Source organism: Rhipicephalus microplus, chromosome 5, assembly GCF_043290135.1.
Source record: "Rhipicephalus microplus isolate Deutch F79 chromosome 5, USDA_Rmic, whole genome shotgun sequence".
Classification (NCBI taxonomy): Eukaryota; Metazoa; Arthropoda; class Arachnida; order Ixodida; family Ixodidae; genus Rhipicephalus; species Rhipicephalus microplus.
Window position 1 is genome coordinate 37,232,206 of NC_134704.1, and position 13,285 is coordinate 37,245,490.

The 13,285-nt window shown below is 39.4% G+C and overlaps 1 protein-coding gene across 1 annotated transcript in view; it reads right to left on the reverse strand.

Moving 5' to 3' along the window:
* Positions 1-4,264: 4,264 nt before the first annotated feature.
* Positions 4,265-13,285, reverse strand: part of Tace (ADAM 17-like protease Tace) — a 34,014-nt gene continuing 24,993 nt past the window's right edge. The window contains exons 11-21 of the mRNA XM_037425744.2: positions 13,154-13,223; positions 12,878-13,010; positions 12,494-12,598; positions 11,657-11,719; positions 10,819-10,892; positions 9,273-9,388; positions 8,321-8,399; positions 7,611-7,699; positions 7,422-7,478; positions 5,569-5,810; positions 4,265-4,911 (exon numbers count right to left, since the gene is read on the reverse strand). Of these exons, the coding sequence (XP_037281641.2) occupies positions 4,698-4,911; positions 5,569-5,810; positions 7,422-7,478; positions 7,611-7,699; positions 8,321-8,399; positions 9,273-9,388; positions 10,819-10,892; positions 11,657-11,719; positions 12,494-12,598; positions 12,878-13,010; positions 13,154-13,223 (1,242 nt within the window). The 3' untranslated portion in view covers positions 4,265-4,697. The remainder of the gene's footprint in view (positions 4,912-5,568; positions 5,811-7,421; positions 7,479-7,610; positions 7,700-8,320; positions 8,400-9,272; positions 9,389-10,818; positions 10,893-11,656; positions 11,720-12,493; positions 12,599-12,877; positions 13,011-13,153; positions 13,224-13,285) is intronic.

A 13,285-nucleotide genomic window follows, 5' to 3' on the forward strand; every position in this document is an offset into this window, starting at 1 on the left:
AAAAGCTGTTCTGTGATCACAACAAGAGTCGCGTGCAACGTAGCTGTCCATCGCTGCCGCTAGTGTCTGTAACCACTACCGCATGAAATAAGAAAAAAAAAACAAAGTAAATAAAAACACCAGGAACACAACAGGATTCGAACCCGAGTACTCTGCTGCCAGCCCAATACTCTAACACAAAGCCATGCCGATTCTTTGGAACTTCATTGCAAACTGGCTTTAGGGAGGCTTGATGTCTGGAAAGAAATAGCATTTATATGAGTAATAAAGCATTTTAGAACAGTAAAAGAACAATCAAGTGTCACACAAAGTGAATTGAGTTACGAGTGCGTCGTCGAAATTGCTCCAACCTATTACAAAAGCTTCAGGCATAATTCTTCGTCGTCAGCCACAGCATCAAAAAATTGCGCGAAATTCCTTAAAAGGGTGTAGCAGGTGGTATGCTTCTCCGAAGAATGACGAAGGATGGCATATAGTGAATGCCTGCCTACTACAAAAAATTATTTATGGCATAGTGGGTACCCTGAAGTGCGCTTGCAGCAGTAACCCAAAGCATGTTTAGAAAAGGCTTTGAAAAGTCGCTCTTCCAGCTTTCGCTGTGACTGTGCTGCGCATTTCGTGCAGGCCTGGCATTTTTTTTTTCTCGCATTTATTTAAATGTTTTGCACTGCAGAAATTCTAGCATTGTAACAGTGATAACACGATAAAAAAAAACACATGAAAGACATGGTGTAGGAGGAAATGGTTTATTTCAGATTTAGAGCACTTGCTTCAGGACATTATAGTGATTCTTTTGAACTTTCAGTGTGACTAGAACAATGCAAATTAAAACATGCAATCTTTGACTCAAGGTGATTACAAACCAATAAATAATCTGAGTGAAAGAACACGATAAAGTGGGTGCAGGCACATAATTACAAAGCTTAATTAATTAACAACATCATCAGTGGCTGGATGACCAGCTTTGCAAAAGTAATTTGGGCATGCTACTTCTGCCATTTCTAACAAGTGACACTGATTGTTTGGGCTCTATTTTTACCAATTCTTCAGAAAACTATCACTTGTAGATTAAATGGATAATCTTGATCAATAAGTGCACACCATGTTTTAAAACACAAAATGGGATGCTATATCAGACTCTCGGCAAAAATGAGCTTGCTCAACACCAAGGTTAACACAACAATGATGCATGAACAAAAAAGTGAGCATAAAACAAACGTTTCTTCATATTTCTGAAGCATGTACAACTAGCCTATGCTGACAAAAATTGACATGGCTTGGAACTCATGTACAAACAATGAATTAGTATAACCACTGTAGATGCAAATACTATGCTGTGTCATTGAAACTGAAAAACACATAAATATAAAATTGTGCAATGCAGCAGACCTCAGTAAAAAAAATCACAACTCCGCAAAAGCTCAAAATCAAGCATCTGTAAAGTTGTCACACACACTTTGGCAATCAATTTTGTTCAAACATACAGGGTATTCCAGCTAGAAAAAATCAAGCAGTAAAAAGAAACTAAAAATGTGTGCTACGTGTCGCTAACTACATGATATCTTTCTTAGCTATACATTGCACGTAAGAATATTTTCTTTTGATCTGCCAAGCAAGGCAATTAACAAAAATTGCCTAATGAACTCTTTAAATACTGAATCAAGAAAAACATTTTCAATACAAAAGTTGTAGCCCTTATCCAGAAAACTAACATTTGAAGGCACTAGAGGTGTTGCATGTTAGGCGGCAATCACGTGGTATATTTTTTAGTTTTGTGCACTTCAAACAAATGCAGGAAAATAATTAGCCAGTGTCCTTACCTTACCGTAAATTGAAATTTTTTCATTTCTTGGTAAAGGTTACAAGTTTTGTATTGAATTTTTTTCTCTAGAGTCAGTATTTAAAAAGATCATTAAGCAATTTTCGTTAATTACCCTGCTTGGTAGATCAAAAAATATATTCTGGCGTGCTACATACAGCTAAGAACAATCGCACGCTAGTTGGAGATGCATAGCACTAATTTTTAATTTTTTATTGCTTGATGCTTTTTAGCTGGTACAACCTGTATAATATTTATGAGCTATGAAAACCCAACACACAAGTTTAGAACAGAACAAAGAAGTAGGAACATGTGTAACAACCAATGGTCAAAGAACACTAGGATAACTAAGGATGGCACAGTAGGTTCAAAATTCACAACCAAAGTGTACCCTTTGGGAAACGCAGCAAAAGGTGCACTTCAAGATTTAAAACATTTTTATGGGGAATAAAGTTCACCAATGTTTTTATGTGGATGACACAAGTGGTAGAAAGCACGTAAACCAGCGATGGAGGTAAAATATCCAATGAAATAATGTGAGACAACCCCCGGTTTTTTCTGCTACATTGTCTATATAACTAAAATAAAAATGGTAAAGACATTAAAATGCTTTTACTTCTCATTAAACATAGCCCTCGTAAAAACACATTCGGGAGTCTGGACTCATCCTCTACTTCAACGACTGCTTGAGCTGCCAGCGAGACATAAAGGAGCCTAGAAAAGTGTGACCCAGTTCATTTTTGCTATTCACACCTCTTCATCTGTCTCATAAGACTATTCCCATTCCACACATAAGTGAAGCCCCCAGAAAGCTTCTACTGAGAGCTGTGTTTCTTTATCCTAAAAAAAAGACACAAATATCGTCTAGTGCGACAGATGACATGCCAGAGACAGGCCTGTGATTGTGTCATTTTTTTTTACAGCACAACGAGAACAGCCAATGATGTCAGCCGCCTCTCATGATACAATAGATAGCAGTACGACGAAAGTATACTGTTGAAGTGTAAAGTATTAAGAGAGCAACAGAAGTGCTTAGAGGATAAGTTGGGGTTGAGATGGGGGTGTGGGGAGGGCAACACCGACTCTCCAAGCTTCCTTACAAGCTACCCTTTCCACGACCCATTTGCTCCTAGCTCACCCACCACTGAAACTGCTTAGTAAACCCCACAAAAACAGGGAGGCTAAGGGTGTTCCACCTTCTTTTAAATTGACATAACTATGTTTCTTTCAACATGTTCAACCAGAATTCCTTAAAGCCTTCCGGTATATTAAAATTGAAAGGCTACAGAAAGAGCTGCATGAAGAACTGGGTTACTTGAAGTGTTTGCATATGTGAATGACTTTTTTTACCTTTCAGCAAGTTAAGTATACAAACATTAAACAATCTTAATAGGTTTCACTTGAGGCTTTCACTGAATGTATTTACTCCTCGTGCCACACCGCAGTTCTTCTGAAGAGAAAGACAACCTGTGATCATTAAAAAAATAATAGACAGCCAATGTGATTATTAACACTACACATAAAATGCACAGTTATATATTTCTATAGGTTTTATGCGGCAATAGCTACGGCAGTGACGGTTCACTGCCATGCAAAGCATAAATTCTAGTGATTAGTACATCACCTTGATTAAAAAGCACAGATAACTTCTATGTCTTCCTTGATTTCATTTCCCACTCCCTATTGCAGGAAGCAAAGATGACATGCAGTTGATTGTTTACACAATTCACAGACTAAATTGCTGATGACCCAAAAACATAGGTGACCACTTTGGCGATTAATATTAGAAAGAGCAGGAGTAATCTAAGAAAAGAGAGCTGCTACAAGTCTCATCCTCATCCATCGTGCACAAAAGTCTTGCACTCATTGTCAAAACAGACAATGAAATAAGCACACTCTTTAAAAATCCACACAAATTCTGCAAGTGAACTACCAACTAAACAAAAATTCACTTCCATATGTGCTGTTTCCCTGTACCATTACACTGCCTGCCCTTGCAAAAGTACACCACATACTGCAATACATGAAAATATAACGTGACAATCAAGTACAGTATTTTAGCTTCGTTACGACATGGCGACCAAATACTCACCAACTTCAAATTAAAGAAAACACTTTCAAGTAATGGAAAGAACAGAAATTGGAGCAGAATAAAGGCAAGAAAGATGGCACAAACACTGACTGGATGCCTCATAAACTCCACTATTTGTATTCATGCATGTTGGCTTTGGCCTTATCTACTCTAGACCGTATTCACAGATGGGAAAGTTTCTTAAATGGGCCCTGAACCACACTTTGGACTTGATGAGATAGAATTCCCCCCAAAAAAAGACAGTGCTGCAATCACGTCAACCAAATTTTGTACCCATGTACAGTGCATGGAGTTCACATGTAGAGTGCAATATTGAAACATCTTTTCAAACATGGCACAAAGGCCGGCTGGTCACAGCTGATGCCAGTAGGCGACAGGCAGGAGAGCAGCCATTGGCACTGCCCCTGTCCTTCAGTAACAAGTGTAAATAATTAAAAAAAAAAAAAACAGAGGTTAAGGGGAAGGTAAGATGGAAGCTTGCACAGATGAAAAATTCGTGAATACAAATAAGAAAGGTAGCTCCACTCGAACAAGATCTCTCTAAGTTTATTTAGTAACATGCTCCTAGGATGCACTATACTTGTTCTAATGTGTGTCTGGCATTCCAAAGAAAGATAGTTCAAGGCCTCTCTAATGCTCCTCGTCTTCAATTGAACAAAATATATTACATTCTCTTCTTTTCCTTTAGCATGAACACGCAATGTGATTTCAGTCATCCCCATAAAAAAATAAGGACCAAAATTATGAGATGGGCATGTGCAAATGATAATGACAACGACTACTAAGCTACAGCGCTGTATAGTTCTCGATGTGCTGTCTCGACCGGCTTCCAGGCCTATCGGACGAGACGGACATTGCGCCCTGTCGCCCGTAGCCCTGCGTGTGCAGAGGGTGGTGGTGGTAGTAGTCGGATGGCTCGTGCCTGCTGTAATTGGCACCTTCGGCGACGCTGCTTGGCCTTGCATAAAGGCGTCCCTCGTACCTTGATGGGTGCACACCGCTAAAACACAAGCAAACGTAACTTTGTTGAAATTCATCGGTTAAAATAAAGTTTTTCCATTCCGGATAAAGCTTTTTCATTCCATTCATTCCATTCATCTGCTACATTTTTCTCACCCGTGCGATACAAGACAGGTCTCCCCTTTTGCATCTTTCCCACAATTTTCCATTACTAGGAGGCACTAGTTTGGTCAAAGAGCAGTTAATATGGGAGGTCACTGGGTTGCAAATTGTCTGCAGCATTAGCTTTAGAGCATGATGAGAAAACCTCTATAATTCAAAAACTCAGTGCCCCATGATAGCTAGGTACAAACATTGAAAGTAAGGGAACTGTTTGAGGAGCACATTTCCTTATTAGACACAAGAAAATTTGATTCATTTGGTTAGGTAGAGACGTGTATTACCGATTGGTATATAGTGTCTGAACAGAAGTTATCCTAAAAAGCAATTTTTAATTTTTTTTTCCCCAACAGGAAGTCGCATATTTTGAGCAGCTGCCCATACCACCACAGTTTCAAAATTAAGTAAAAGAAACACTAAAAAGCCATAAAGCTATTCAAAGAAGTAATATCCATTTATGATCATAATCTAGTAAGCTCTTTACAGTTTAAAATATTAACACTGAAGCTTGTTATTAGGCATTAAATTGGCACCTTACCCTCTTTCTGAGCTAGCATAGGAGCTTGGTGATTGCCAGTAGTCAGAACTTGCTGGAGCTCGGCTTGGCAACCGCAGCGTTGGAGCCAGCACTTGCTCATCTGATGGTGTCTGCAAAGGAAGCTGTGTCCGTGGTTGTGGTTGAGGCTGTGGCTGCGGCTCTGGCTGAGGAGGTGGCTGCCGCCGTGAAATGTGGACCACTTTGACGCTGCTGTCTGATGGTGGACGAAATGGTTGAAGACTCTGGAATGTAGAAAGTGGTATCAGCGGTGCAAGTGCAAAAAATGACCACTTCGCATGAAACCTATCAATGGGCTTGGAGGCTTCAAGAAAAATACACAAAAAAAGAGAGATGGGGAAACAAGCCACTTGTAAAATAAAGCATAAAAGGCTGCATAAAAAAAATGTTATGAAGAATGCCTTATAATATGTTGAATTTGTACGTTGAAAAAAACCCAGCAAAAATGTGCATGCACGCGCACACACATCATGCACATACAGTAAGCCTAATTATTATGCAGTCATGCTTATACCAGTGGATGACACATGACTCAAGAAAAAGTGGCCGGGAAGTTACAATTATTTCTGCAGCTGACAAGAATCACGATTGTATAGGTTATTTACGTTGCTCAAAGGTTGGGGTGCACAAATATTAAAAATTTCCAATATTTTTCTAATAGTGTTTGCTATTCGATTCATACTAGAATTCTACAATTCGAACTTCCCCATGGCAAATATAGTCAACATCTGACTGACAGTTATCCCATCAAATCTTTAATTTGCTTTGCCTCACCATTCTCTCCTACTGTGGCAATGCTGCCTTTCAGGCTCTGCTACAATCTAAAATGCATTGGCTCAAGAAAACGCTGGCTCCAACATGGAGATGATGGATGTCACAGAAGCGGTGGTTCAATTAATGCTGTTTTGGACATGAAACTTGGGCAAGGTGTCCGAAAAATCAGATGCAAAGATATATAGCATTCAAAATTACAAATGCTCTTGTATATCAACGTCTAGGAGGCAGGTTTGGAACTCCGGACTTGAAGGATGCGCTGCTTTGTCCACCATGCCAGTTGGGCTTCCACAGAAGTTTAAAAATAGGAAAAACTGAGTAAATGGCATCTTTGCCTTTCACATGCGAAATGCAGTCATTAACACTTTGCTTGCACCAAATCATGTACATGACTACAATTCGACCTTCGCCTTGCCTCATTCTTTATAGTAAAACTGTGAAACACCACCCCGCCAGTGCTTCATCAAATTAGGAAAAATAAACGCTTTCATGTTGCTATATTATAAGAATATGCTTAGAAATCCCCTCTAATTTTTTTTTCTACAATTCCACTACAAAGTATTTGAAAAATATTCAATTTGATTTGCACTCTGACTTAATTACTTCTAATTCACTGTGTGCCCAAAATATTGCTATTTTCACAGCTCTACTGAAAATTTCTGCGCATAAAAAAAGCCATGAACAAGCCAGGCCATGAGATAGTTAACAATATGCATTGGATTAAAACAGTTTCCTTCCTTTGATATTCATTTATAATATAAAATTATTCAAAATGTATTGACACCTTCTAATCAAACATTAACAGCATTAATCAAACATTTGCAGGACACATAAAAAGTTATTGACTTGTTCAAAGGTGTTGCATACGGAAGAATCCCATGAAAATTATGGTTGACAATATACATTTGGTTGCAGCAGTTATTTCCCAGATATTCATTTCAGATGAATTATTCAAATTATTTCAACCCTCTAATCCATTCAGCATAAGCAGTGTCAATAAAATACTTGTAGCATATGCTGATAGCTAATTAAATAAAAACTAAGAAGCCGGTAGCTCTCACATCACGCTTCCGGCAAGTCTTCTTGGCCTTTTCATGCTCTGCTCTCCTTTTGTGATCCTGGAACACAACAAAGAGACATAAATTACGAGAGCCAGAAATAAATGGCAAGAAATGCCAGAAAAAAAATCTATGGTATCTTGGCAGGCAGTAGTCATAGAAAATGAAGTTGACATAAATCAGAATGCTTACCACGTAACTTATGAGACAGCTTCCAGGTACCCACACAATCATGGACACCACAATAACAGTGCCCACAATGTTGTCATTCAGAAATTTCACTGAAATAAACAAAATAAAGGAAGAACAAGATAAATGCAGATTAACAGTGCCTGGAAAGAAAAAGAAAGAAAGAAAAACTACTATAAAGACACCCAAAGGCATTCTTGTAAGAGCCTCAAACCAAGTGTACATTCACAGCAATGTCGGTATAGAGCACACAAGCAGCCACTTTTTGCTCAGTGGGGCGATACGAGGTAGTTTTGGGCAATGACGGTCAGCCTTCAGTGCATGATCCCTATGCACCCTGTCAGAGAGCGAAAATGGCTCAAGCTGTCGCCCCGCAGACCAAAAACCGGCCCTTCGCGCACCCTACACAGGCATGGCTGTGGTCGTGCTGCACCTAGCCATCATTTCACAAATGTACGACAACCAATTGTTCCTCTCGTAAACACTGCACTTTGCTTAGCTTCATTCGCACACTTGCTCACTCACTTACTCATAAGAACAGTGGGTAGGTAGTATCTGTCTCTGCTTCTGACGATTGATTCCCTTAGGACTACGTTGACTCCGACAACAGAGCAAAATATTTTATTAATATTAAAAAACGTTTGCCTGGATCCTTCACGCAATGTTTTTGTAACATTGTCAAAAGGTACAGCAAAGAAAAAAAAAAGACTCACAAACTGTGTTAATGTCTATGTCCTCAATAATATCCCAGAACCTTTCAACAATGTCCTGGACCGTCTTCTCACATTTTCCCTGCAGTTCACAAAAAGCAAACAAAAACAACAGCACTGTTGTGAGAAACATTTCAGTCATCAAATCAATTTATTCATTCTGACCAAAGATTGGAAGAGACGAATATGACTACTGCACTAAAAAACATAAGTAATAGTAATATAATAAGTAATAGTAATATAGTAATGAGTAATACAGAATTTTAATCATATTACACTGCTAAGGAATACAGTCAAGTAGTAGCATTTAGGTAGCAGCGTTTAAGTTGGACATATTTACTCGAATGTATGCACACAATATATTTATTTATTTATTCATATACCCTAAAGGCCCATTTGGGCGTTACATAAGGGAGGGGGGGTAGTTACAATACAGCAGGGTCATGTGCAAAACAGAAATATTTACACAGAACACGAAAAAAAATAATAAAAAGGTAAATGCAGAAACAAATTTTGCACCAAAGAAGACATAGTAACGTAGCACTCAGTATGGCATGAAACGATGTGCGCGATAACTGATGTAATATAACACTAGACTATATATATAACATATATGACAATAAATTTACAGTTGGATTTGCCTCATACCTCAAGCGTTTAGTACTTGAGTCTGATGCAATAAGAATTCATTTCTTATAACCACTGTCTAGTACTGAACACTGCACTAAGTGTCTGTTATGCTAGGAAATATGATGCCCCACACAGAGTAAGTGATTGCCTCAGGAATATAAGGTTGGGATAATTTTTATACAAAGCTTTCACTTAATTCCCAGCACATTAAGCTTGCAAAGCAAGAAAACTGGCACAGCATGCAAACCTGATACATGCTGCGCATGCCAGTACAAATACAGCGAGGTTTGTCTTTCGATAATGTGCAATGCAATGAAGAGCTGACCTTCTCACAATAGCCGTGTATGCATGGTGTTCCGTCTCTCAGAATTTCCATCGGCTCCGTCGGCTTGCAGGTAGCATTGTGTGAAGGTCGACAGCAACGCTTGCAAGCGTCCACCTCTGCAAGTTGGCGAAAGATGACACACGGAGCAGAGTTTGATAGGATCGTTGAATCAACAAGCAATGTTGTTAACGCTGCTTTCCACAAATTTTTTTTAAACAGCAGCTCGCAGTACGGCACCTCTTCAGGCTTCTTGTTTCAAGAAGTGATAAACTAAATAGTTCCCACATTTATTAATATCTGGGGTATAGCGTCCCAAAAACACAACATGGTTATGAGAGATGCCATAGTGGAGGGCACCCAAAATTTCAACCATTAGGGGTCCTTTAACGTGCACCTAAATCTAAGCACATGGTCCTCAAACATTTTTGCCTTCATTGAAAATGCAGCCGCTGCAGCTGGGATTTGATCTCGTGGCCTTCAGGTCAGCAGTAGAGTGCCATAACTACCAGAGCACCGGGGTGAGGATACTAGCTACCTCATTTCTTTTTTTTTTCTTTTGCACTAGTAGAATGATCTATAATTTGTATAGTGAGTCATTACAGATGTTCTCAGCTTTTAAAAAGTTTTTCCACATCCTACTTCGTAAGAAGGCCACTACTACTATCTGCAATCAATTGATGATGGCTTGCAGTAAGCTAGCACACTTAATTTTCATCCTGTAAGACCCTCATGCCCACAACTGCAGTACCTTTCACGCAGTAATTTACTCACAATCAGTAGTGTTAATATGTCAGCGTGCTCCTCGCTTAATATAATGTCACAGGACTGTGCTTTCCACAAACCCAAAGCATCGAAAGTGGTTATAAAAGCGAGCAATATGTGAAATCCTTTAATACGTCCTTCCTCGAAATTCTATTATATTCAAATTGCTTAGTCTTCCCACAGGCGTGCAGGCTTGTTTGATACAAAATGGCTTGAAAATGTCATTATACCACCTCAGTTTACTTGGGGCAAGGGTTCCAGTCTCCTAAAGTGCACACACCCCAGGACCTTGCAGGGGCGATATGTGACGCATAAACTACATAAACCAGCTTTTACTGATTTCACGTTTCATTCTTCTTGGTAAAATGTTTTGGTGAAAACCTACAACTTTTTTTTTATCACACTACAAAACACTTCCTTCTAATTTTTTTTCTTCCTCCACGTCAGGAATGAGACTTTCATTCTCGTGCTTAATGTACTACTTCATTTTTTGAAGGCAAAAACGATGGTTTTGCATTCAAATTCAGGCTGTACTGAAACGTGGCAACCTGGAACGACAAGTGACCATAATAAAAGATCAGATTGCCACGCCAGAAACAGCCAATTTTAAAAAAAGCTGACGGCCGAGAGAGAATCAATTATTTGGAACACGCATGCGACTGACGCACTTTCGAGGGCCGCAATTCTTTGACTCGCTGGTGCCTAGGCCTTTCGCGTGCGATCCTCCTGCCACCACCAAAATTGGTAAAACGTAACAAGCTTCGCTTGAGTAGTGCTCACCCACCTGTGTCGCACATGCAGGAGACTTCCCCTCTTGTCTCGCAGTATGGCATGCATTCCCCTGCTCTGCACTTGCCCCTGGAGACAAAAGATGATGTGTGATCAAAACTGCGGACGCCACATACACTACATATTTGGCTACAACTGTTATCACCTTAATTCAATTTTTGCTTCAAATCACTTTCAAACTGGAAAAGGCTTTCCGTGAACAGTGATATTTTATTATCTATTATTAACAATGATTTGCCTTTAAAGACAGCACACAACAAGCACCCAAGTTGGAACAGAATAAACTGTTAAGCATGACATACTGTTTTTATGCTTCACTGATTTGTTGGCCAACTTTAAGAAGCTGATATTGCTATAGCTGAAGCATTTGCCTGTGCAAACTTCCTAAAATCAAGCACTCAAGTTGCATCCATAAAAATCACCACAGTAGCAGGAAAAGCATCGGAGACTATTGAGCAAAATTTTTATGAACAGGTTATATATTTAATAAAGCTGCACACAAATTCAGACAACTAGAGATTATGAAATTTACATCAAGAGACCTGGCAGGCTTAAAGCAATACTACCACCAGCCAACATTATCCATCAGTACATATGTGTCTGCACTTACTGTTGTATCAACAAAGCGTTAAGAGAAACCAGCAGAACTGTGCTGAGTGCATTCGCACAAAACTGTTCAGGATGGTGCCAAATCTTTCATTCAAGTGAACTCTCTTATCGTGACATTTTAAAGCACAAGAATATTGAGCATCTAGTGAAGTAAGCATCCTATTGTTGGTTCACACTACTACTTTTTTATATAAGTACACTCGCCAGAGGAAATGTTCACTCACTTGTCCAAACATGGGCTATCATCTCGTTGCGGCGGTGATGGAGGGCACTCAGCTGATTTACCAGTGCGCATCTTGTTAAGAAAAAACATGCCCTATTCGCTTTCATAACTATTGCACAGCTAGCAAAAACATGTATATATGGAACATATTATACAATGCCAGAAAAAAACACATACCAAATGCAATGTGTTCGAAGAACCAGCCGTGGAAGCTCAAGGATTTTGTTTAACAACTACCCCTCTATATATCAGGAAAAAAAAAGAAAAAAAAGAAAACAGAGCTTGCCTAGGCTTTCTGTGGTAAAATGCTGTCATACTCTTTGAAAGGCTCTTTCAGTGTGCTAACGTTCTTACTTTCAGGGTGCTAACGTTCTTACCTGTACATACCACAACTTTAAAGCCAAGAGATTATAACGACGTCAAAGACCGAAATGCACTGACAAAGTAACTCATCCTACGTTGCCTAATTAAAGAAGGGGAATAGAACGCCTGTTTTATGTGCACTGCCTTTGACATTGACAGAACACTGCGGAATGATGTTGGGAGCATGTCCCCCCGATATCCACAGAAGTCTCCCAATCTTTCAAGATCAATTTTTAACCAATGCAGAAAAGCCCTCCCTCCCCCCTCTACCCAAAACAAACTTTTTTTTTGTAGAATGTGATTCGTCTGCTGTTGTACAAGAAACGAAACATGCTAACTGCTATAAAGAAAATTCAGTAAACACAGCAGATAGCAAAGAGTACTTTCTTTAGCCATGAGCACAATATAGGAGATAAGTGGTACAAAATGACTTGCAAAATAATTGCACATGTACTAGCAAAGCAGCAAAGGATATGTGCAGTAGGCTTCATTTTTGCAGGCATTGGGTTGCGCCTCACGGCACAGCGCCCCGTTGTTCTGGGAGTAGTCGCAGTTCCGACAACAGGGTGAATTTCTGTCACTACAGAAACAAACGACGAAGAAATTGAGCGCGATAACTTGGATGCAAATTAAAGAAATGGAATTCATGAAATCTGCACACAACTGTTAAATGGTATGTGCAACGTGGATTTTAAATTATTTTCATGCTTCTGGAACAGTCGCTGTCAGCTTTACATCTAGAAAATCTGTACAATTCGATTTGAATATTACAGCAAGGGATCCATTGCTTTAAACTGAAAATTTATTTACAAAAGCACAGCATTCATTTTGTTGTAACAAAAAAAGAGCGCCAATGTACCTGCACTTTGCATTGGGCTTAAGCCGGCATTCCTCATCACAACAGGGGTCACTGTCCTCGCTCCCAATGAGGCCAGCATCACACTGTTCTCCTTCTTCGACCAACGAGTTCCCACAGAATGACTCTTCAGGCTCTGGAACAATGTAAGATATAAAAAGCTTCTAGAGGTGATATTTCATTCATTCATATATTTATTCATTAGGTTAGGAGCTAGAAATGTTGTTTTTGGTCTGCACATGTGAATGCAACAGTGTTTCCGCAAGAAAAAACACTTACTTGAAAAGCACTTGCTCGCCTTAGCCAACAGAACTGCCCTAATGGAACGTACACTGCATGGGGAAAATTTCTGCAAGAGAACGAAATGGCAACAGGCCGACATACTGAGGCTCTAATAAACTGTACTATTGC